The following is a 24,014-nucleotide window of genomic DNA, read 5'->3' as shown; positions in this document are numbered from 1 at the left end:
AATAGTGTCCCAGGCAGAGGGCACAGCCTGGGGAAAAGCCTGGGCCGGAGTGAGGAGCCCAAGCCAGCCAGTGTGGCTGGAGCACAGAAGGGGCTGGAAAAAACAGCAGGGCTGGTGAGTCATGGAAGGAGTCTGGACCCAAGCCAGAGGGCCACTCTGAGCCCTGGAGGGGTTTAAGCAGAGTGACATAACCATAATTTGCTCGAGAAAGGTCCTCCTGCTTGCACAGTATGGCCGATGGGAGGCAGGACTGGACTGTGAGCAGAGGGACCAGGGAGTCATCCAAGGGACAGATGGAGGTGTCCTGGCTCAGGGCCCAGCAGAAGCCCTTCGAGGCATCTGTTCGAATAATATTTTAAGAAGAGAAAGCTGCTGCATCCGGCATAAATAGGGAAGAGTTCTAGGCTTAGCTCTAACCCTGCCTCACCCTGAGGCTTTGGGCAAGGCCCTCCCCTTCCCTGAGACTCAGTTTCTCCATCTGCAGACCCGGAAGAGGCGGCTGGGCCCAGGTCTCCAGGCCTCCTCCGGCAGGTGGCCTCTTTGCGGTTCATGCACAGAATTGCCACAGGGAGGCAGCAGCACACCACGTGTTCTCATGCTCTTGTTTGAAGCCACACTTTATCGTAACCTTACACAGATTTTAATGAAGCGAAGGGTTCATTAAAATACACATTTCTGGGCGCCCCTCTTAGGGTTTCTGTGAGTCTAGGATGAGGCACAAGATTTGCAATTGTAACCAGTTCCCAAGTGATGCTGACACTTCAGGTCCAGGGACCCCACTTTGAGAACTACTGAGGTTGAGGATGGGGAGGAAGGGGGCCACCTCTGACCAACGCAGACATGGCTGCTGGGAAATCACTGTGAACTGGGCGGCCACTCCCATTTGTCATCGACATATTTACTTTTCTAAGCCCCATTAGATCCCTTTTTAAAAAGCAAGATGTATTCTTTCACTCCTTCAATAACGACCGACCGAGCCAGGTTCTGTCCTGGACACTGTTCCAGGTCCTGGAAACCCATCAGTGAGCAAAGCAGATAAGTGCAGTCCCAGCACTGTGGAGTCCAGCAACATAATAATGAGTGTTTAAGTAAGTTATGCAGGGTGTTAAAAGCTGACGTGCTCTGTGCATTGGAGTTTGGAAGAAGGAGGGCAGCCAGGGCGGGTGCTCAGTGAAAGGGTGACTCGTGAGTCAAACTTGAGAGAGATCAAGGGGATTAGCCATGCGGTTCTGGGGGAAGATGATGTTAGGCAGAGGGAATAGTCTGTGCAAATGTCCTGAGGTGAGAGCCTGTCTGGCATGTTGGAGGAACAGCAAAGAGGCCAGTGAGGTCAGAGCAGCGTGAATAAGAGGGAGCGAAATTGAAGGTGAGGCCAGAGAGGTGACTGGGGGGCCTTGTAGGTTGTGCAAAGGCCTTTAGCTTTTCTCAGAGTGGAAAGGACTGGCGTGATCTGGGTTGGTTTTAACAGGCTCCCTGTGGCCCATACTGTAAAGAGGAAGGGTGGAGGCTGGGAGAGCAGGAGGAGACTATTGCAGGTGTCCAGGCAGAGATGATGGTGGCCCCGGCCCAGGGGAGCAGTGGAGATGGAGAGGGGTGGTAAGAGGTCATCCACACCGACACACACACATGCTCATTCACACTCATTTGCTTTTTCCATAAGTAAATCGGCCTGGTCACTGCGATTATCTACTCCCCATCCTGGCTCTGCTGTTTTCTAGAGTGATCTCAGGCAGGGGACTTAACTTCTTTGTGCCTCAGTTTCCTTTGCTGTAAAACGTGGACATTGGCGGTACTCAACACCAAGGGTTGTTGAGAGTATTATGTGATTTAAATACAAGTTTTAGCATCATCTTGACTTGACCTCTTAGTGCTGCTCACGGCTGCTCGGGAGTAAGGTCACGACACTGCAGCCAGCCTGGCCCAGAGTCCAGCACCCCAACCCTGGGGCAACTCATTAATCACTCCAGTCTCAGTTTACCCATCTCTAAAAGGGGAGTGTCAGTAACACTTTCCTTTAGAGATGTCCCAGGGGTGGCTCCTGGCAGAGAGGGCCCCACATGCGGGAACCCTTCAAGGCAGGTAGGTTGTCAGCATCCTCGTTCTCACAGTGCCTCCAGATGTTATCAGAATTTTTCCTGGCAGTGTGTCCAGAGTCGACCCTGCAGAGCCAGACCCACCAAAACTCTCGGCCTGTGAGAGACCTTCAACCCAGTCTTGAGAGTCAGATAAACTTGGTGTGGCCTAAAATCCCACCCCAGCTGCAGACCAGCTTCTGGACATATCACCTTTCTGAGCTATTTCCTCCTCTGTGAACTAGAGTTGGTTATATTTTGTGAAGATTAAGGCGCAGATGCTGCCTGTGGTTCTCACACCGGGGTTCCTCGAGGAAGTGGGACCTGATGAGGGGCTGGAGGCACCGTTCTGAGGTGGGGGTCATTTACGACAGTGAGCTGGACTCGCCCTTGCTCTCAGGCCCTCCCTGCCCTGCCTCGTACCTCAGGGCACTACATTCCCAGGCTCCGCTCCCTCGCCTCCCACCTTCCCAGCAGGTTTGACCAGTGGGAGGCCCTCCTGGAGATGGGGGGGTAGGAGAGAGCAGAAGCGGGGGTCTGCCTCCCCGTCTCCATCGGCTTTTTGTTAGGCCTTCAAGGCTGCTTCTCCGTGGTGGCTTCTGCCCCCAGGGGACCGCCCTGCTGCCATTCCACCTTCTGCCTTCTGGTCCCAGCTTCTGGGCCCTGTCCCCTCTCTGCCCCTCCACCCCGAGGGCTGGTATTGAGCGAAAGAAGCCGTTCACTAAAGAGTGTGCCTGCACACCTGCCAGGCGATTCTGTTTACGTGAGATTCAAGAACAGGCGACACTCCTCTGTGACAGAAATCAGAGCAGCAGCTGCCATGGGGGCTAGAGGGGATGACTGGGAAGGGGCTGGAGGGGACTTTCTGAGATGGGAATGTTTTATACCTGGATTGAGGCCTTGGTTACACAGGGGTGTACATTTGTAAAGACCCGTTCCACCATACCCTCAAGACCTGTGCATTTAACTGTGCGGACATCAGATGTCAATAAAACTAGTTAAGAAGAGGAAATCCCCGACCACATTCTGGAAGTGTTTCCTGATTTCCTGGTTGGATCCTGATGAAAGCACAGGTTTTATTTTTCAACAAACACGGGCAGACCGCAGAGGAGGATATACAATGTACATAGTGGGATTAATCTTTTCAACAATAAAACACAAGACTTCAAACAATTTCACACGTGGCTTGGTTTATTTCCAGCCATGTTCCCCAGCCCCGGGGAGGTATCCTGCATTGTCTCCTGCCTTTCTCTAGTCAAAAATGCTGCGAAGCGCTGGCCTGTATACGGCGTCCAGCTCTGCACCTGGTACACGGCGTGAGCTCCAGAAAGGTTAATTCTTACGACCGCGAGTTGGGTTTAATGCATCATGTTAAGGCCTTTCTCTGACTTTCTTCAAGACGGTGTGATTTCACCTTGTGATTTTTGCAAAGGCTTCAGCCCCTAAATTCTGCCCAGGATGGGGAGGGCTTTCTCAGACAGCGCAAGCCTGACACAGAAGTTAATGCATAGACACGTGTTCGGGGACGTTTGTATGTCACCCCAGGAAAGGAAGCAGGAGAGTCAGAATATCTGTGCCCCTCTTCATCATACCCCCAGAAAACAGGCAGTCCAGCCCAGCACCTGCTCAGCTTAATGACTAAGGGAGAGATGGCTGCCCCATCTCCTGGAAAGCTAGCCTGTGCGCGTGGTTGACAAAGGCTGTGCATAGGCTGAGAATGGACCAGAAGATACTAGAAACCCGGCCAGCCTCCCAGGCTGTGAGTTAGAGGAAGGGGGACCCGGGCACACATCCCCGCTGTGGCTCAGGGTCCAGACGGACCAGGCGGCGTGTGAAGCTTCTCCAGGGCCCGACAGTGCACCCACGCTGGATGGTTGCCTGTAGCCAAGTTGCCTGCTGGGAAGGCCGGGCACCGAGGCTTGGTTCTCAGCCCAGCTCTAAAAGGTGCTGTTCCATGGGCTGCGGCCCCTGGGGGGTGGGCAGGGCCCAGGCAGGCACAGGCGGCGCTGGGTCTCCAATCGGCAGAAGGGGTTCTGGTTGGACACCCGGGTGGTTATGCCCAGCCCACAGGTGGTGGAGCAGGGGCCCCAGGCTGTGCTCCATTCTGGGCAGGGGATGCCAGGGGATGAGGGAGCAACAAAGCCAGAAAACTGGGGTCCTGGGGGGAAGAAAGAGGGGTCAGCATTGCAAGGTCAGGGTTTAACAGCCAAACCAACCCATCGGCTTGCGGTACAATCTTGGTCGTGTTGCTTAACCTCTCTGGACCTCAGTTTCTTCCTATGTAAATTTCCTAATAGTTGATTATGGGGATTGAATAAAATAGTGGAGGTGAAGTGCTGAACACAGTGCCTGATACTTGTAAGGACTCCGTAAATATTGGTTATTAGGCAATTTTGATGGTGCTGACCATGACGGCCCCCCAGAACACAGTGACTTTCTCGTTGCTGTATCCTCCCTGACTCCTGTGATAAACAGCATCTTACGGGAAGGCAGTTGGGACCTGTGCCTGTGGGGGTGCTGGGACCTGGCGGCAAGGATGCTGGTGGCCCCAAGGCCGCGCCTGGAACAAGAGGGTGGGTCCCCATGATCAGGCTTTTCCTCCTCCTCGAGTCCTGCTCTGCGCTGTTAATATTTTGTCCTTCCTTCTGGCCCTTAATAACCAGTGGTTCTCAGCTGGGGGAAGTTTTGCCCCTGGAGGACATTTGGCAACATCTGGAGATGCTTTTTGTGGTCCCCACTGAGGGTGGGGCTACAGAATCCAGCAGAGATGCTGCTAAACATCCTACGGTGCATAGGGTAACCCCCTGCAAGGAATCACCCGGCCCACACGTCACTGGTGCCGAGGCTGAGAAACCCTGTGTCTGTATGCACACGTGTGCCGTATGTATGATGTCTGTGTGTACATATGGCTGTAGACACACACACGTAACGGAGATCAAATTGCATATGTGGTGCCTTTTTTATACCTAAAGTGAACTCATTGGCCCTCTCCTGTGTATTTAATCAGATATATCACGTTCCATCGTAGAGATAAGAGCTACCATCAGTGGAACATGTGTGCTAGGCCCCATTACAACTGCTTTCCTCGTATTTACTCATCCCGTCCTCATGACAACTCTATAAGGTGGCTGCTCTTATTCTCATTTTACAGTTGGAAGAACTGAGACACAGAGAAGTGAAGCAACTTTCTCAGAGTCACACAGCTAGGAAGCACTGGAGCTTAGAACCCGGGCAGACTCCATGCTCAGCCCACCACGCTCTACCGCCCCTCGTGCAGTGCTGTTGTCTGTGGACCCAATGCACTCTTTTTGGTTGCTTTTTTTAAAATCACATTCATGTAATAATAATAATTTTAAAAACCCAGTGACATCACAACAAAATCTCTAAAACTGAAGAGTTTATAGCAGGAGGCAGGGTCTTTCCTCCCCCTCTGACCACCCCTAGGCCCACGTCCTCCAGCTTTGCCAGTTCAGTGTGAGTTCCTCTTTTAATAAGCCCAATATTATGCTATTATATAACTTTTAAACTATATTATGTAAATACATTGTTAACATGTAGGGATACATTATAAATGTAACTAGCGTATGCGTTATAACTACACCTCTGCTATCAAATTTGAGAATGGGTTCCAGTGTCCCAACCCACCTCTCCCTGCATGCTGCCACCAATTTTCCCGTTTAATAACTTATGATTTAAAATGATCTACTTGCCCCGCTGCTTCTTGCTTGTGGGTTTTAAAGGGGTCTTGTGACTCCGCCCCTCGCTGTCTCCGCCGCCCCTCCCGGCTTCTTCTATCGGGAAACCGGCCCTGTGACCCCGGGCTCCTGCCCCTAGGCGGCCACCCCCGGCCACCCCTCCAGGTCCCCGCCCGCCGGCCGCGCGCGCTCACCTTGGGCCGGGAGGGGCTGCACCCCCGGCCCCGCTCCCTGGTCGCACACCCACTCGGGGCAGCAGCGGCCCGGGACATCCACCCTCCTGGGGCGGGGGCAGTCCCGGCTGGGCAGCCGGACGTCCTCGGGGCACAGCGGCACGCAGGTGAAGCCGCCGTCCTCGCAGCGGCAGCGCAGCCGGCAGTGGGGCTGGAAGGTCTCGCCGTCCCGGTACACGCGGCCGTTCACCTCGCAGCGCCCGTCATCCTCTCCCCCTGCGGGGCAGAAAGCGGGCCCGTCGGTGACCCCGGCTGCGCCGACCACCCACCGCACAGCCCTCTCTGTAGGGCTGGCCCAGATCCCGCTGGCAGCAGCAGCCTCGCAGCGTCGGAGCGCAGCCGAGGGGCTCGGCCCGGATCTGCAGCCCCTGCACCCCCCGGCCTGCCTGGCACCTGCAGGGAGACGCGCGGCGCCCTGCGTCCCCGCACAGCGTCTGCGGGCAGACTGTTCTGGTCGGAGCCCCTGCTCCGTCCTTTATTAGCTATGGGCCTTGGCAGGTGTTATCACTTCTTCTTGCCTCAGTTTCTTCATCTGCAAAATGGGTTATAAGGGTGCTTATTTCACAGGATTGTGGTACAGACTAAATGAAATTATGTGTGTAATGAATCCAACATGAAAGAGACCTTCAACACACCCTAGCTACTCTGTGGTTATGATCAGTATAATTACCACATATTCATAATATGGGACTATCATATACACACTGAGATTTCGTGGCACAGACTTTCATGGTCCACCTGCTGTGTTGTAGGCATCACCGTCAGGTCAGGGCTTAACTTGCTCGCTGTGTGACTTTGGGTAAGTTACCTAACTTCTCTGAGTCGCCTTAACAATAGCAGCGATGAGAACAACAATCTGTACCTTCAGTTACATGAGAGAATATGTACAGAGCATCTAGCATGGTGCTAGGAGTAGAGTAGGTGCTCAAGAAACCCTCTGAATGAAGCCCTCAGGAGGTGGGCATTCTTACCACTTCCTCCACCGGACACGTCCTCCCTGAGGGCTGGGGTGGAGAGGGTTCACCCTGGCCTCCCCCCCACCAGCTCGGAGCATGGGTGGGACACACAGGCCCTCAGAAAATGCACTTTGAATGACTGCCTGGCATCAGGCTCCGTGCAGAAGAGACCCTGATAAAATGCTTCCGACTCCTTATAACTCCAGAGACACATATCACGCCCCTCCTGTGTGCCAGCCGCTGTGCTCCTAGCCAGGACTAAGACACGGTCCTGCCTGGAGGGATGCAAGGGCCAATGGGGGGGGGGGTGGGGAGTGGGGGACAGATGTGAAAGTCCCCACCTCCGAGACAGAGTGAAGAGCCCTGGAGGGATGCATGCAGGCTGCTCTGCGAGTACAGAGGAGGGAGCGACCCGGAGGGCCTCCTGGAGGCAGGCATGGCAGTCCAGCTGGGGCTGAGGGACTCAGTGGCAAGCAGCTTTCCCAGGTCTTCTGAGAAAACCTCATAAAGGCTCATATACACCCAGGAATTTTAGAACCATACAGACTTGGCTTCAAAGCCCAGTTCCCTGCTGCTAGCTGTGAGACCTGGGGCAAGTTACTTCACCTCTCTGAGCCCTGGTACCCTGCTCACAGGGCCGTTGGAGGAGTACATGAGCTGGTGCACTTAAAGCATTTTGCCCCAAACCTGGAACATAGTAGACGCTCCACTCCGTAAACGGGAGAGGGTGATGCTTATTCCTGTGGGGAGGACGGGACCAGCGTTGGCTCCCTCCCCATGTTCCTTCCAGGCCATAGCCCTTTGGTTCCAAAGCCCTGACTTTTTGGACCCTGTGGCTGCTGGTTTCTTAGGAACCACGGGGGCAGCCTCAGCTTAATCCAGGCCCCTGGCCTGGCCGAGCCCAGGTCTCCAGGCCTGACTCCTGGGGCCGCAGCCCTGGGGCCTCCTGGTCACTGGGATGACCTGGTAAACAGAGGGATTGTTTAGGAAAGTCAGCTGGAGGGGCCATAGTTTTAGCAAGGTTTCCTGGTGCCTCTCCTTCGTCCTCCAGCTCAGGGCCGGGTGGGGTGGGGCTGGGGGTAATGACTCCTGGGCAGCCACACCCCACCCCAGGGTCTGTGGCACCTGTGTGCATCGTCCCAAGCACCACAAGGCACCTGCAGACTTACTCGCTCTCGGATTCCCTCCCCACACCCATACACACACAGCTGCCAAAACTCTGCTTCTCCTCCCAGGCACTCTCCCATGCCCCCTTGTCCAGAAACCTCCCCCAAAGAACTTCAGAGCACAGTCTCGTCATCTGGTCATTTCTGTGTCCCCCTTTCCCTCTGAGAGTCCCTTGCAGGAGAAGGGACAACAGATTTTTTTTTTTTTACCTTCAACTACTTGCACACTGTGTGATCTCAGGCAGGTGATTTAACCTCTCTGAGCCCCAGTTCCCTCATCTGCAAAATAGGGATAGTAATAAGACTGCCTTATCTCAGGGATAAAATGAAATCATGTCTGTTAAGGGCTTGCTCACAGTACATGCTCAGTAAATGGGGTCTGTTCCTGCTGGCCTCACCAGCACTATTGTTATTATTCATTCATTCAACAACGATTTATTGAGTGCCTACTATGTGCCAGGCACTGTTCCAGGCACTTCCAATACAGCAAAGACTGAAACAGGCAAAAATCCTACCCTCACTGGAGCTTTCGCTCTAGAGGAAATAAACACAATAAACGAGCAGAGTTTATGATGTCAGATGGTGATTAGTGCTAGAAAAATAAAGGAGGGCGGGGATAAGGAGTGTGGGAGTGTGCAACCTGTAAATATGGTGATCAGAGGAGGCCTCCCAAGAGGTGATATTTGAGGACAGCTGTGAAGGAACTTGCCACAGAGATATGGGGGGAGGGAGAGAACACCAATAGCAGGAACAGCCAGTGCAAAGGCCCCGAGGTAGGAGCATGCCTAGGGTGTTTAAGGAATAGCAAGGAGGACAGTGTGGCCAGAGCAGAGAACAGGAGGGAGAGAGACAGTTAGATGAGGTCAGAGAGAAAACAGGAGCAGGATCCTTGGGGCCCTGTAGGCACTGAGAGGACTATGGCTTTTACTCTGAGGGGATGGGAAGCTGTTGGAGGCGTGTAGGCAGAGGAAGGACATGATCTGACTTACTTATTACAGGGGCCCTAAGCTGCTGTGTTGAGAATAGACTGGGGACAAGGATGGAAGCAGGGGGCAGTGATGGGGCTCCTGCGAATGCAGACACGTGGTGATGGGGCTCAGACCAGGATGGCAGCAGCAGACGGACTGAGAAGCGTTGGATTCTGAAAACATTGTGGAGAATTTGCTGGTGGGCAGCATATGGGAGGTGAAAAAAAGGGGAATGTCAAGAATGACTTCATGGGGCCCGGCCCCGCGGCCGAGTGGTTAAGTTCGCACACTCTGCTTCAGTGGCCTGGGGTTCACCAGTTTGGATCCTGGGCGCGGACCTACACACCACTCATCAGGCCATGCTGAGGCGGCGTCCTGCAAAGAATTAGAAGGACCCACAACCAGGATGTACAACTATGTACTGGGGCTTTAGGGGGAGAAAAAAAAAGAGGAGGATTGGCAACAGATGTTAGCTCAGGGCCAATCTTCCTAAAAAACAATAACAAGTTGGTAATATTTATAAAAAAAAATAAAAGAATGACTCCTAGGTTTTGAACCTGAACCATGGGAAGGATGCAGACGCCCTCCGCTGAGTGGGGAAGCTGCAGGTTCGGGGTGCAGGACATCAGGCGCTCACGCTGGACGCACACCAGCTTGAGTGGCCCTCGAGTGTCCAAGGAGTATGTGAGAAGAGGTTTTGGGGCAGCATGTTCCCTCCGGAGCCGAGACCCAGACCCGGCCCCCGTGAGGGCTTAGCTGGCTCTGGCCCCACTGTGGGTTCACCAGCTCCCAGCCTCCAACTTCCGTCCAAATATTAAACGTTCAGGAGCACCCACCATGCTGCCTGACCAGGGCTGAGAGTCACGGGAAGGAGCAGGGGTCAAATAAATCCTTGGCCTCCAGGTGTGTGAAGTAGGAATCAAGATGAGATAAGAAAGTCCCCTTAGTGAAGTACCAGCTGCTCATATGAACCACAATGACAATACCAGCTGCTCATATGAACCACATGCTGAGTGTCAAGCAGTCAAACCATGGAAAGGAAGATTGTGGGGCCAGTTCCCCGAGTTCAAATCTCAGCTCTGCCACTTATGAGCTGTGTGACTTTAGGTACATTGCTTAACCTCTCTGTGGTTCACATTTGTGAAACCCTTAGTGCCTGGCACATGGGCAGTGCTATGCAAGTGTTCAATAGAGACACTGCCGAGTGCCCTACAAGTGTCGTGCTAGTCTAAACAACAGCCTTGTGAGCTGTGTTATTTATCTCATTTTTTTCTTTAGATTCATTTTTATTAGGAATCATCTATGAGTTTACATAACAGTTACATCCCTTTCTCCGTAGTATACTCTGATGATCAAATAAAGCATTTAACAAGGACTTACTCCCGATGATGTTCTGTCTGTAAGTTTTCTCATTTATCTTGTTAAAAAGGTTTTCCCTATAGATGGACTCATTGTCGGTGAGTCGCGGGCCTCTCTCTCTCTCGTTCCTGTTTTATGAAAGTGTGACATGCACGTGGAGGAAAGAGGTGAGTCGCTCTACAAGGCTTGTTATGAAGGGGGGGGGCAGGAAGGGAACAGTCTCACCTCTTTCCATTTCTCTAAAGCAGTGGTTCTCAACTGAGGATGATTCTGTTCCCCCGAGGACATCTGACGTCTGCAGACAGACTGTCACACTTGCGGGTGGAGGCCGGGGATCTGCTGGATGTCCTGTCACGCGCAGGACAACCCCCCACAACAAAGAATCATCCGGCCGCAAATGTCCCCAGAGTGAAGCTGAGCACCCCTTCTCCAAGCATCGGGGGCGCCAGGGTCGGAGGAGAGGCGGGAGGCGCAACACGCTCAAGGCCACCAGGAAACAGCAAACTCCGATTCAGACTGTGGTCGAAGGGCTCCCAGCCCAGGAGGCAGACTGACCGGGATGTTGCCTTAGAGCCTGTTTGCCCAGATCCCAAGCTGTGTGACATGAAGTGGGTCGGTTAAGACTGCTGAGCCTCAGTCTCCTCATCTGTGAAATGGGTTTGACGGTACTCACCTCACTGGCTTATTGTGAGGATTATGTGACTGTCATGGGAAGGGCTTAGCACAGCACCTGACATGGATTACGCCCTAAATAAGGGGTTGCACTTTTATTTTCCAAAAAGCATTGGGGGGGGCCTGAGAAGGGATGATGACTCCTGGTTTGAAGAATCTGGGAGGGCTGCTTAGAGGAGGAGGTATTCGCACTTGGCTTTGAAGGTTGGCTGTGATTTGGAGAAGTAGGCGTGGGGGAGGCTGTCCAGGTGGTAGGCTGGCTCCGAGCAAAGACAAGAGGGGGGAAGTAGGGTTTGGGCCTAGGGTGGTTTGCCAGGTGTGGCTGGACTGGATGGTATGGATGTGTATCGGAAGCAGCAGTGAAAGGAGGACCCCATGGCCTTGACAGCACCCCCCCCCCAGACACACCCTCCATTAGTCCCGCAAACCTGCTTACAGAGGCACACGGCGCCCCGGCCACCAGGCACGGGCTGGCAGACCAGGCCCTGGCTGGAGTCACAGACGTGGCGATGGTCACAGGGCTCCCCCAGCCGCCGGGCACACACCTGGCAGCAATTGCAGCCGTCCAGCACCAGGGGCACCCCCAGCGGGCACCGGGGTGGTGGCCAGGGACAGGCGCACGGTGTCGGGCACAGCTGGGCACACACCTGCAGAGACAGAGACCTCACTCAGCCTCGGTCGTTCAAGCTGGGCAAGGAGACCCTCACCACTGGCTACCTCTCTGCCAGGCCAGGCAGTGTGCAGTCCGCACCTTGGCCCCAGAGTCACATAGACCTGGCCTTGAACACTGCCGGTCCCATGGCACTCCCTAAGAGGCAGCAGGGCATTGTGATCACAAGCAAGGACTCTGGACTAGAGCTCCAGTCCTAACTCTGTCCTTGGACAAGTTACTTAAGCTCTCTGAGCTTCAGTTTCCTCATCTGTAAAGAGGGGGTAATGGCAGTATCTAAGTCAGACGGTGGTTTGAGGAGCAAGTGAAACAATGCTTGTTGAACCCTTAGCAGGTGGCCTAGCCTGCAGTAGATGCTCCGTGCGTTTAGGACAATGATCATCATTGTGAGTCACAATGAAGGCTTAGCCCTGCCCTCCAGCAGCTTCCAGAAAGGCAAAGCGACAAGATGAGGGATGAAAACAACAGGGCCCGAGACATTTCCAGCAGGTAGACTGTGGATATTTATCTTGAGGGCTGAAGAAATCAAACAGTATCATGGATGTTTTGATCTTTGGAACAATCCAGAATGTGTTTCTGGATGAGCATCAGATCAGCCAGGAAACTTGGTAAAATCCTGACCCCCAGGCCTCCTCCAGGACTTACCAAATCGGGACTTCCAGGGGTGGGCCTGGGGTCTGTAACCGGCCGTCTGGGGGCTTCTGATGCACAGTGAGGTTTCCAGCACCTCTGCTCCAGTCTAACTACATCCCACCCCCCGCCCCCCGCTGCCACGTATAGATGGGAAACTGAACTCCAGAGACAGGAAGGGGCTTGCCAAAAGTTACAGCCCCTGCTGCAAGCTGGGAGCCTGCCTCCCCATTGAGGACCCAGGGACCCGGGGTGGCGGGAGACTTTTCCCATAATGAGGAAAAGCCTGAGCCAGGGACCCGCCCCCTGGGGCACTGCCCCTCCCCACTCAGGACAGAGAAATAACCAAACCAGAAACTGGATGCCATGGGCTCCCCACACATCCATTTGAAGGTGGGGACCAAGAGGCAGGGATCATTCAAGATGTGCCCAGTGGCCCCATCCGTGGGGGACCAATCTTTAGTAGGGTCTCTGGAGGACTGGAGGGTTTTATCTGGAGGATGGGAGACTTGCAGTTCAGGAAGATGAAATTGATAACCTCATGTCTCCTGAGTGGCCCAAAGCAGGCAATGACCCCTTTGCCCTAGTCCCCACCTGTCCCACCCCTAGGAAACCACAGTCCTGCAAACCAGCCTTCAGTGGCCTGCAGCTCCCACCCCGGCCACCGGGGGCCACCCCAAACTGGCCGACCAGCCTCTGGCGGGGGTGCACAGGAGCGTTCCCAGGCTCCCATCTGAGACCCCACTGGGTAACAGAGGCGAGGGTGCCCCTGTGGGCATGGAGCCCGCAAGGGAGCCGGTTCCCGTCTCTGCAGGAATTTCAAGAGGGAGACACGGAAGTGGTTCTAGAGAAGACGGCCCAGCCTCGCCCCTAAAGTGTGGTCTGGGACACAGTATTAGCATCAGCATCAGCATCAGCATCACCTGGAAGCTTGTTAGAAATGCGGCATCGAGGGCCCTTCTTTATGAATCCACGTCTGCATTTTAATAAAACCAGAGGCGATTCACACGGAGCTGATCTGAGAAGCAATCGGCCGGACTTTTGGGTTCCCTTCCAAACTGGGGGTTCAGCTCGCTCGGTTAGGGGAAGTGGGGGACTCGGGCCAGAACTGGCTCTCGGGTCCGGTCCCTCCCACCTGAAACCTGGGGAGCTGGGGATAGGCTTTCTGCTTTGCACCTGGGCTCCCACTTTGGGCTCTCTCCAGCGGGCAAGCTTGGCAGGGCCGGATCTGCAGGTCCTGAAGCCCAGGAGAGGCTAATACAGATGCTTATGGCGGACATTTACACCGGCATGCCGTGTGCTGAGCGCTTTACCGTGTTGTCAAACTTAACCCTGCCCTGGGAGGTACCGTCGTTATGTCCATTTTAAAGATGAGGAAACAGAAGCCCAAAGCAATATAGTGACATCACCAGTAAGAGGTAGAGTCAGGATCAGGATCCAGGTTCATGTGGATCCACTGCCGAGGCTCTTAATTGCCATGCCCATCTCTTGTCCTCTGGGGCTCTGGTGCCACTCTAGGCTCTGCCTCAATTTATCCATTTGTTCAGGAGGGACAATGACAAATCAAGAAGGATGTTCCACCATCTCCACACCCTCCCCAACCACCCCATCCTTCTGTTCAAGTTGACCCATCATACTTGGTTTCCACAGACCCTTACTGTGGTCACCAGGGGGCAGGGCTGTGTGGTAAGAGCCCTGGATGTGGAATCTTCTGGGCCAGAGTTGAAATCCAGGTTCTACTACTGACTTGCCGTGTGACTTTGGACACTTCACTGAAGTGCCCCGTGGGGAGGGAGCTGTTTCCTCCACAGTAAAATGGGGCGGAGACCACCTATCCTGGAGTCATGACAGGGATTAAATGAGGTCACGGCCAGCTCTCAGTCAATGTGACTTTGCTTGTTTCCAGGTCCCTGCCACCTGACTCCATCCACAGCCCTGAGCCCGGGAGCTCATGGCCTGCCTGGAGGCCTCGGAATTCCCTCTGAGGATTGCTGTGGACTTCCAGGTTCATGACAACTATGTCCCTGTGCTCTGCACAGGGTGCTGCCCACTCCCTGGGAGCCAGGAAGATGGAGGGGTGAGGACAGTGAGTCCAGGATGGCTTCATTTTGGTCTCATTTAATCCTTGGCCCAGAATGCTAAGTCCTCTGCTCCAGCTCCCCAAGACACCCACCCTGGCCTTGTGTCCTGCCCGTCCCCTTTGGGAGGACAAACAGTGGCAGTGGGATGCCAGCAGGGTCCTCAACCTTCCCTCAGTCACTCGTTGGGACCCAGGAGAGAGAAGCCCCTGCCCGCCCTCCTCAAAGGAGTGTGAAAACACCTTGAGATCATGGCTTGTGAGGGGCTGATCCCTGTGGCACCAGGAACTCAGCATTTGCACACACAAAGGGCTCAGCATCTGTGGCTTTGGTCCAGGTTGGGGGTGGAGAGGCATAGACTGAAGTCCCCCCATACACACACCCAGGCCCATCCTGGGCCCCACCTCCTCTATTGCTCTGATGTCTTTTTGCTGTGTGGCTTTGGGCAAGTTGCTTACCCCTCTGAGCCTTGCTTGACTGAAGACAGGGGATAATAATTCCTTATGGGTTTGTTGGGCATGTTGGCAAGGTAGGCATTCCACAGCCCTTTGAAAAATGTCCCATGAGAGAAGGTCATTATTCCGTGAGGGTGTCTCCCTGTTCCCCTCCATCCAGGCTAGCAGGTCACTTACTGGCTGAGGGTCCAACAGCGTTAATGCCCTGGCAACATGGACTTTCCCATCAGTTAGACACCAGCACCCATTCAAATCTTGGCTCATAGTCAGGCAAAGCAGGTCGTGCCTTGAGTCTCCCCGTTCACAACGAGGATGCCCACTTCTGCTTTGCAGAGGGGCTGTGGGGATGGGTAATTATCATAAAAGTCCTCTTTTGAACATTTGCCAAGTTCCAGGTCCTGTGCTAAGCACTATAAGACAAATTGTCACAAATGATCTTCACAAAGGCCCCATGAACAGTATGCCCATTCAACAGAGGAAACAGCCGAGGCTCAGAGAGAAGGGACTTGCATGGGGTCACACAGCAGAGCTGGCCAGAGGCAGCTGTCTGGGTACCAGGGAGGGAAGCTGGGCTGTGCCCCATATGGGGGGGCCTGGAAGTATTTTTCCAGGGGGCCCTTGGCAGTGACTTCACTCCTCCCCCACCACACCAAGGAAGTCAGCAGTACGGCTCAGGGCCCAGGGCCCCCTTACCTTTGAGAAGAGGCAGAGAAGGGAGAAGGCCAGCAGGTGGGTCTGTAGTGTGCCTCTCATGTCACTGTTTCCCCCACGGAGCCAGCTTTGAGCCTGGGAGGCAGGACTTGTAAGTCTTTATGTTCCGGCAGCTGTGAGGTCACTCCCAGGCAAAAATACACACACACACACACACACGCACACACACACACGCATGCACGCACACACGCACGCTGTCCTTTCCTCGCTTCTCTTCCCATCCTCATGCTCCCACTGATGAGCCCATTTACCTGAAGGTGAGACCGTGGAGGCCACCAAGGGGGTGCCTGCCAGTGTGTGTGTGTGTGTGTCTGAAAGCCAGAGCCAGTGCCGTGCCAAGAGCCTGTGACAGGCTGGCAGGGGCCCCTCTCACTCCTCCCAGCCCGAGAGGGCCTTACAGAGCCCCTGCTGCAGCCCTGCCCCAGCCCCCTGCCCGACCCCAGGGGGGCTGGGACCCAGGAAGTGCTCAGCAGACACCCCCTTAGCAGAGCTGACCCAAGTCGTCCTGAGCCCCGTGGCCTGGACTCTGGGCAGCTTCGGCCGGCCTGCGGTTTCTGGCAGGAAGACTGGCAGCCACCCAGAGGTGGGTGTGACCCAGAGCAAAACATCCCTGGGCGGCCTGTTTGCTTTTGGCAACAAGGGGCCTCCCCGCGGCCTGCTCCCTGGGCTCTGGAAGGTGGGCCACGGGGGATGAGCCTGTACGGGCTAGACCTATTGTGTGCCAGCACTTGCTGAGCACTGCTAGACGATCTGGGTGAACCAAATCCATTTCGTTCAATTCAGCTAACCCAGTGCCCCCTCTGCAGGGGCTGGAGACACAGCATTGACCTTGGGATAAAACCCAGAGGGAGACATGACAGTGGGAAAACAGGTGGAATTCCTGGGCATACCAAGGAGGGGTCCTCGTTCAGACTAGAGGCTGACGGACAGCTTTCTGAAGGAGCTGCCTTTACAGGGAGCCGAGGAAAGAGGTGGTTAGAGAGGGCAGAATGTTCCAGGCAGAGGGAGCAGCATGTACAAATGCCTAGAGGTGGGAGAGAGCATGATAGCATTGCCTATTCCGGGGGCTGAAGGTGCCTGGTGTGACTGGAGCTGACTGGGAGGTGGGGAGTGGTGTTGAACATGGGAGAGTAAGACACACAAATTCACCTCACCAGCATTTGGGGGCATCTACAATGTTGCAGCCACTGGGGGGTGGGGGGTGTAAGGACATGGGCTTTGACCGTAGAATTTGGCAAAGATATTAATGGAGGTGACATCGAAGGGTGGCTGGGGAAGGCTTTGGCCCCCATAATTTCCACTAGTACCCCAAGGGATGGAGCTGGACAGTAGAAGTTTCCAGAATGGGTAGGTGGTGAGAAAGAAGAGTGACTTGATATCGGGGTGATAAGGAAGGACTTTCCAGCAGGGACAAGTTTCTGTCGCTCCCCTCCTGGTTTCAGTCCCAAGGGAAGGAGTTGATGGAGATGGAGGTTGCAGATGAAAATGAGGGATTTGATCATTTGTGGCTGGAGGAAGTGGGCAGGGTGGCAGTGGGGCTGTCCACAGACGCGGAGGGAGGGAGACGCAGTGCTGTTTATCTGGAAACGCTTGTGTTTTGGTCCGAGGCATGCCTAGGGTATTTTGTACCCAGAGTGGCTCATTTTTTAACACCCCCCTCCTTCGTATAACAAAATTGTCTTCAGTAATAATGAGATAAGACAAATCTAGTTTGCGTATGAACTAAAATTTGCACTTACCGAACAAAAACATTTTCCTTCGCCGTTTACACGGTTTCACTGTTTTACGTTTTAAACACAAATCAGAATTCCAGGCCATCACATAGAATGACAGAACTGAAACACCTGAATCTTCGTCTTCACCCTCCCCCGATATTCATTGTTTCTTTCAATCTACCACTGAGATGCAGAAATACTTGACACCACGAGTCTGGAGACGAGAATTGCACTTGAAGCAAATGCGGAAGATTCCAGACTGCTAGGAACTCACTCTTGCGATGAACGTGTGTTCCTGCGACCACGTGCGCTGGGGGCGACTTATTCCTAGAAAGTCTCCAAATTAACTTCTGTGTAGAAGACGTTTATTAAAGGATAAGAAACTAAAACGTGCTGCTTTGAAGCTTACATCTATTTTATTAAAATTCAACAGCTATTGCAACAATTGTTTCGAACTTAGACCAATAAAAGACATTTTCGGGACAGAGTATTTTATGACTGACGTTGTTTAGATTTGCCAGGGCGTGGTGATGACAAAAAGTGGAATTCTTTTCTCAGCAATTTTATTTCATTTTTAAATTCTCTATGGGCAATGCGCCCCTTTTATTGTCTGTACCCAGGCAAGACCACTCCCGTGTTCTGTCCTTGTTAGGACCACTGGTTTTAATAACAATGAAAATGATTGTCTATTGAGCACGCAGAGGAAGCCAGGCCTGTGCTAAGGACTTTTTATAAAAAGTAGTGTTGCTCGTTCCAATATCTTTTCTCCTCTCCTCACAGTCCATACCTCAATAAGAAGGGTGATGTTCAGAGAGGTTAAGTAACTTGCCTCAGGTCACACAGCTAGAAAACAGAGCCAGGTTTCCAGCACAGGTCCATATGATTCCAAAACCTGTATTGTGGTTTTGTTGCTATTTATTTTGCTTCTGCTTATAGAGCTTTCTGCGGCTTATATCTTTTTAATTGAAGCATCATATGTATACAGAGCAGAGCTTAAGGTGAGCTAAAATTAAGTGTACTTCTCGACAACTCTTCACATGTACACACCCGTGTAACCACCACCAGATCAGGATACATCTCCGGAAGTTTCCTCATGCCCCTTCCAAGACTGTACCCTCTGTCCCCCAGGTACTCGCTATTCTGACCTCTGTCTCCATTGGTCAGTTTTTCCTGGGAGAAATGGTTTTGAAGCACTTCTTTCTCGGAGGCAGGAAGGAAGACAGGAGCGAATATGAGGTGCGAGGAGGAGTTGGAGAGAGAAACAATGATCGCAGCCAACTCAGTGACAGAGGAGGGGACCCTCTGCTGACAGGAGTGGGGCGGGCCGTGCCTCCGAGGGCAGTGCGGACTGATGAAGGCCCGGGTCAGGGCTGCGCAGGGAGGCGACAGGAGATGAGTGGGAGAGTTGCCACCTGCCTGGAGGGGCCCCTCTGAGTCAGAGCATGGATTTTTGCTTGGAAAGGGTTCTTTCTTTAATAACAGGGGATGGGAGAGCGCGGACAGCGGGAGGCCCTGGGCCCGGCAGGCTCAGGAAGCTTGCGGGCTGGCACTGAGGTGACGATGATGAAAATGTGGAGGATGAATCTTCCACAAACAGTTCAAAGTGTTGAAAGACTGGCAGGAGCTGCCGCTTTGCTGGCTGGTCATGTGTGGTTCAAGCCCCTAAGTTGCCAAGTTTGCCGCTGGAGGGGATGTGACAGTCCCGGGAACTGTGAATCTTTTGGCTGCTGCTGTGGCCCCGCAAATAAGACCCCAGAACGAGCACAGCTGCCCTTTGCTTTACCGGAAGGAAACACAGGCTCGTAAGTCAAAAGGGCCCGGCTTCGAATCCTGCCTCCCCCACCTACTTACAGCGCTGGGAGTGGGGTCCGTAAGAGGGGCACCTCGGGAGCAAGTTCAGGGAGCTCTCCCCCTCAGGTGCCGATCTTGCACCTGCACCACTGGAGAGCAAGTGCCTCCTAAAAGGGAGGCGCCTAGGGCATAAAATGAGTACATGGTGGGAACTCAATAACATTGGTGGACCGACTAAATGACAATTCCCTCTCCCAAGGTGTTAATTGGGGGTAATTAGGCTGAGGTCACAAATAAACCCCCAAATCTCCGTGGCTTAACCCAACGCAGGTTTCTGTCAGCTCGCGAACAGTCTGATGAAGTCAGGCAGTCTGCATGGAGCTGCCCCCTCTGCTCTTCTCCACTCACATCTGTGCCCCGAGGCATGGGCATCGTCCAGCTGCTTGTTTGTAATGACGACTCCCAGGCCCCACCCTAGAATCAGAATCTGCATTTTAATAAGACCCCAGGTGATTTGTGCGCACATGACAATTGGTGAATCACCGGTCTAGACCAGTGGTCTCCAAGGTCACCTTGGAGAAGACGCGGGGAGAAGGCACACTGGCCCTTGGCTGCCTCAGACCAGCAGTGACACTCATTACTTCCCCTCATATTCTATTGGCCAGAACTGGTCACATGGCCCCACTTACCTGCAGGGGAGGCTGGGAAATGCGATCTTTCTGTGCACCCACGAAGCGGAGCCAGAGTGAGAGACATGACTCATTCTTTGCCGCATGTATCTTGGGATCTGGGACGTACACTTTTGTTTCTCTGGCCCTAAGTTTCTCCATCTTTTTTTCCTTTTTGAGATGGACTACATGTCCTTTCAGACCTGGGCCAGGCCTAACATTTTAGGAGCTGGGAAATGCATCTGCATAGTGAAACTCACGAAACACAGCTAGATCAGGGCACAGCAGACGGAAGCCGTGGACAAACACCTGCAGTTGAAGGATGAAGCCGGTTCCAGCCGTTCACACTTTGTCAGTTCGTTCCGTGCATTCCTCCTTCGCGTTCACTGCACATCGATCCAGTGCCAAGCCCCGTGGGAGAGGCTGGAGAGGGGAGGTGAATAAGATGCCTGGTGCTGGGGTGCTTGCCGCTGTTGCATTAGGTAGTAGAGACAGACAACCCCAAAACAGAGCCTGACCCAAGCCGGGCTGGGAGCGAGCAGGGTCAGTGCTCCTGTGGCTGGACATACCAGAGTAAGAGGGACACCTGTACCGTGGGAAGATCCAGAATCAGTCAGATGAAAATCCCAACTCTGCCACTTACTGGTTTCGTGGCTGTGTGTAAATTCCCTTAGCTCTCTGGGGCCCAGTTTCCTCTTTTGGAAATTGGGATCTGTGGCAGAGCCTGATGGATGCCCATTCCAATATCCTTTCTCTCCTCCTTCCTCTATAACAGAACCCTGATTTTATTTGGGGTAACAATGCACTCGGCTTTACAGCGAGGCATGGCCATGTGACAAGGTTCCAGCGACGAGACAGAAGCGGAAGTGTTGTGTGCAAATTCTGGGAAGATTTCTTAAAAGGAAAGGGTTCCCTTTGTCCTACCACCACCACTCCTCATTTCCTCGTGCTTCCAGTCAGTAATCCCATATGATGGTGAAGCTTGACGGCCTTCTTGGACCATGAGGGTACCCTGCGGATGGACCTCATGTGCAGAGGTGGGAAGAGGAGAAATAAAGAAGGAACCTGGATTCCTGATGACACCCAGAGCCTCCATATGCACCCTGGACTTCACTTATGGACTTCATTCACATGATTAAAAAAATAGCATACATATATTATATATTATAATAATATAAGAATATGCACGTAATATTATAATATGTATTATTCTCTCTATCTATAATATATATGTGTGTATACCCTTTGTTTAAGCCACTACTATTTTGAGTTTTTCTGGCTGGCTGTTGCTGGTGTAAAACTGTTACTGATTTTTGTGGTTGATCGTGTATCCGAACTCTTGTTTCTTCTAATACTTTGTCACCTTATTTGCTTTTCAGGCTAGATGATCACACAAATCTACAAACGAGACAGTTTCACCTCTTCCCTTCCAATCTTTGCTCATCCTCTTCTCCCTCCTGACAGCTGTCGCCTGGCTCTCTGGAACTACATATCAAGCAATAACAGTGATATTGGGCGTTCTTGGCTTGTTCCTGATCCTGATGTGCATATAAATTTTCTCCACGAGGAATAATATTTTCGGGAAGTTTTCAATATTAAAAGCTCTACTAAATTAAGAAACTTATGTTTCTCGTTTGCTAAGCATTTTTTTTTTTCATCATAAATACCTAGGGATCTTATCCAAAGCTTTTTCTGAATCAATTGATATCATCATTGGATTTTTTTCCTTTGAGCTAATAATGCAGTGAATTACACTAGTGGATTTCCTGGCGTTGATGCGTCTCTGGGATAAACCCTTTCTGATGGTGAGGTATTAGCATTATGTGAACACACTGCCTAATTCAGTCCACTGATATTTTATTTAGCATTTTTCCATCCTGTATTCATAAATGAAATGGGCTTATAATTTTCTTTTATTGTATTGTCTTATCTGTTTTTTTCTACCAAGATGACACTTGTCTCATAAAATAAGGTAGATTGGCTTTTTTTGGTGGAGGGAAATACTTGTATAGATAGGCATGAATTGTTTCTTAAAAATTCAGCAGAACACATCCATCAGAAAGTCTGGGTCTGATCTGGGCTAGTGGGAGGGCCTTGGCTACCATTTCAGTTTCTGTTATACTGATCGAACCATTTAAATTCCTGACTTCTTCTTGGACCAATCTTTTGGCATTTTATAACTTTCTGGAAATGTATCCATTTTCCCCCAAGCTTTCAAATTCATAAGCATGTAACTTCGCAATTGTTTTTAAATTACTTTTAATCGCGAAGTCAATGTTATTCTCCCTTCCGACTCTGTATTTTACTTTACTTATTTGCATCCCATCTCTTTGTCATGATCAATCTTATCAGGAGTCTGTCTCGTATTTCATCCAAGAAGCAGCTTTTGGTTCTGTCGTTCTTCCATATTCTTCTTTTGGTCCTTAGTTCATTGATTTCTTCCCAGAAGGCTTTTTGTTTTGCACAGCTGAATCTTATTTTGGCACTTAAATACTGAGTTGTTCTGCATCTTCAGGGAGGTCATGTCCATCAGGAAGATCCACAGAAAGGGCCCAGCCAGTGGCCACGGCTTGCCCAGGTCTGAGCTCCTGCCCCGAACGCAAGGCTCCATCTCGTCGAGACGGGCTGCCTCCGCACTGTCCCTGACTATGGCCCTGTTGGGAGGGGCTGATGGAGAACTGCTGCCTCCTGCCTGCTCCACTGGCTTGCAAATATTCAGCCCCGAGGCCCCCCTCTGGCATCTTCTTGCCACACGTTCCCCAGTCTGGGCAGGAAGTCGGAGGTCTGTTCCTGGCCCTGAGATCTCAGGTGCCACGACGAGCTACCCCTCCCACCCCAAGGACAGCCGTGGGGCTTGACCAGTTTAACACTTGGCCTCAGTCTGAGCTGGCAAGGTTCTGCGTGCAGGGACCAACATGGTGCCCACAAGGGAGGCTGGAATGCGGAGCTCTCAGCACATGCATGTGACTGCCTCTGCACATACCAGTGTGAGCTGGGGGTTTCTGGTAATGACGTGGTCCTCATTTGCTGAGTGAGAGAGTTGGCATGGGGGCTGTGCCAAGGGTGCAGCTGGTGAGGCATAGATAAGCCTGCTGGGGAGCTACAAGAGGTCACGATGGAACATGGAAAGGGCTTCAGAAATTGGGATGAAGGTTTATTTACAGACTTAGTATGCTGGGGAAAAGGCATAGGTTAGGTGCTGGATACATATCTGTTACATGAATGAATGAATGAATGAATTGGGAGACCCAAGCCCTAATCCCAGCTCTATTGCTGTACATTTTTGGTCAAGTTCCTTGGCGTTGCTCGGCCTCAGTTTCCTCATCTGTAAAATGGGAGAGGGATGAACTCCATATTTTCTAGGGCCTCTTGGCTCTAGGAACCTATGTTTCTATGCCCAGAAGCACTTCTGGAGTGGCAGCTCTGACCTGGAAAGAAGCACGGAGGGAGGGCCCTCAGGAATGCAGAGTTCTAGAATGTCAGAGGCAAAGGTGGTTCCTATAGACTCTCTGATGTCTGATTAATTTCCAGAGCTCAGGAGACCCCACTGAGTTGGAACCAGTTGGTCAGGAGGGACCAGGCACCAGGGCAGAGGTGCCTTTGCTCTTGGCCAGACATCCCTTGGAGGAGGCAGATAACAAGTTAGGTAACTCCCTCCCCATCGAAGAGCCCCTCCATCAGTCAGGATATCTAGTCTCCAGGGACTCACCTCTCACTGTCAAGTCACTACAGGTGCCATTATCTGACTAATCTATCCACCCATTTGTCCATCAACCCATCTGTCCATCAATTCGTCCATCTGTTTGTCCATTCATCCATTCATCTATTGATCCACCTATCCATCCATCTGTCCGTCCATCCATCCATCTGTCCATCCATACATCCATCCATCTGTACATCCATACATCCATGTGTTCATTCAACAAACACTGAATGTAGTAGGCCATGCCCTACCATTAAATAAAGAATAAAAAATAAGGTCTCTGCCCACAATGAGCTCACAGACTAAAGAGAAAGAGAGAGACAAGCAAAGAGATGATTCTAGCACAGTAAGTGGGGAGTACCAGGTACTGAAGGTGATGAGAGAAGAGGACCCAACCCAGTCTGGGAGGTGGGAGAGGTGGCTTTGGAAGTCTTACTGGAGGAGGTAACATCTGAGCTGAGTCTTGAAGCAA

General features: G+C 52.4%; 1 protein-coding gene and 1 long non-coding RNA gene across 3 annotated transcripts; one reads left to right on the top strand and one right to left on the bottom strand.

Annotated features, from left to right (window-relative positions):
• Positions 1-3,245: 3,245 nt before the first annotated feature.
• On the bottom strand, positions 3,246-16,261 carry CCN5 (cellular communication network factor 5). Its single transcript, XM_070588391.1, has 5 exons — positions 15,917-16,261; positions 15,648-15,740; positions 11,558-11,768; positions 5,962-6,216; positions 3,246-4,230 (listed from the first exon to the last, which is right to left on the bottom strand). Exons 2-5 carry the CDS (start codon positions 15,705-15,707, stop codon positions 4,010-4,012), a joined length of 747 nt encoding a protein of 248 aa, XP_070444492.1. The 5' UTR covers positions 15,708-15,740; positions 15,917-16,261; the 3' UTR covers positions 3,246-4,009.
• On the top strand, positions 15,831-21,896 carry LOC139078078 (uncharacterized). Of its 2 annotated transcripts, XR_011530832.1 has the most exons (3): positions 15,831-15,922; positions 20,615-20,876; positions 21,219-21,896. It is a non-coding gene; the product is annotated as an uncharacterized lncRNA (long non-coding RNA). The 2 variants fall into 2 exon arrangements; XR_011530830.1 differs by lacking the exons at positions 20,615-20,876; positions 21,219-21,896 and adding an exon at positions 17,575-17,870 and having other exon boundaries at positions 15,835-15,922.
• The last annotated feature ends 2,118 nt before the right edge of the window (positions 21,897-24,014 follow it).

This window comes from Equus przewalskii, chromosome 21 (assembly GCF_037783145.1).
Source record: "Equus przewalskii isolate Varuska chromosome 21, EquPr2, whole genome shotgun sequence".
Lineage (NCBI taxonomy): Eukaryota > Metazoa > Chordata > Mammalia > Perissodactyla > Equidae > Equus > Equus przewalskii.
The sequence above is the reverse complement of the archived record's forward strand: the minus strand, read 5'-3'. Positions and strand labels throughout refer to the sequence as shown.

What these genes read in the sequence shown, in the direction of transcription:
- CCN5 (XM_070588391.1), bottom strand. Translation starts at nt 15,707, where the DNA reads ATGAGAGGCACACTACAGACCCACCTGCTGGCCTTCTCCCTTCTCTGC. An exon ending in TTCTCTGCCTCTTCTCAAAG is followed by an intron (nt 11,769 to 15,647) that starts GTAAGGGGGCCC and finishes CTGTCTCTGCAG; the next exon opens with GTGTGTGCCCAGCTGTGCCC. An exon ending in GCAGCCCCTCCCGGCCCAAG is followed by an intron (nt 4,231 to 5,961) that starts GTGAGCGCGCGC and finishes TCTTCCCCCCAG; the next exon opens with GACCCCAGTTTTCTGGCTTT.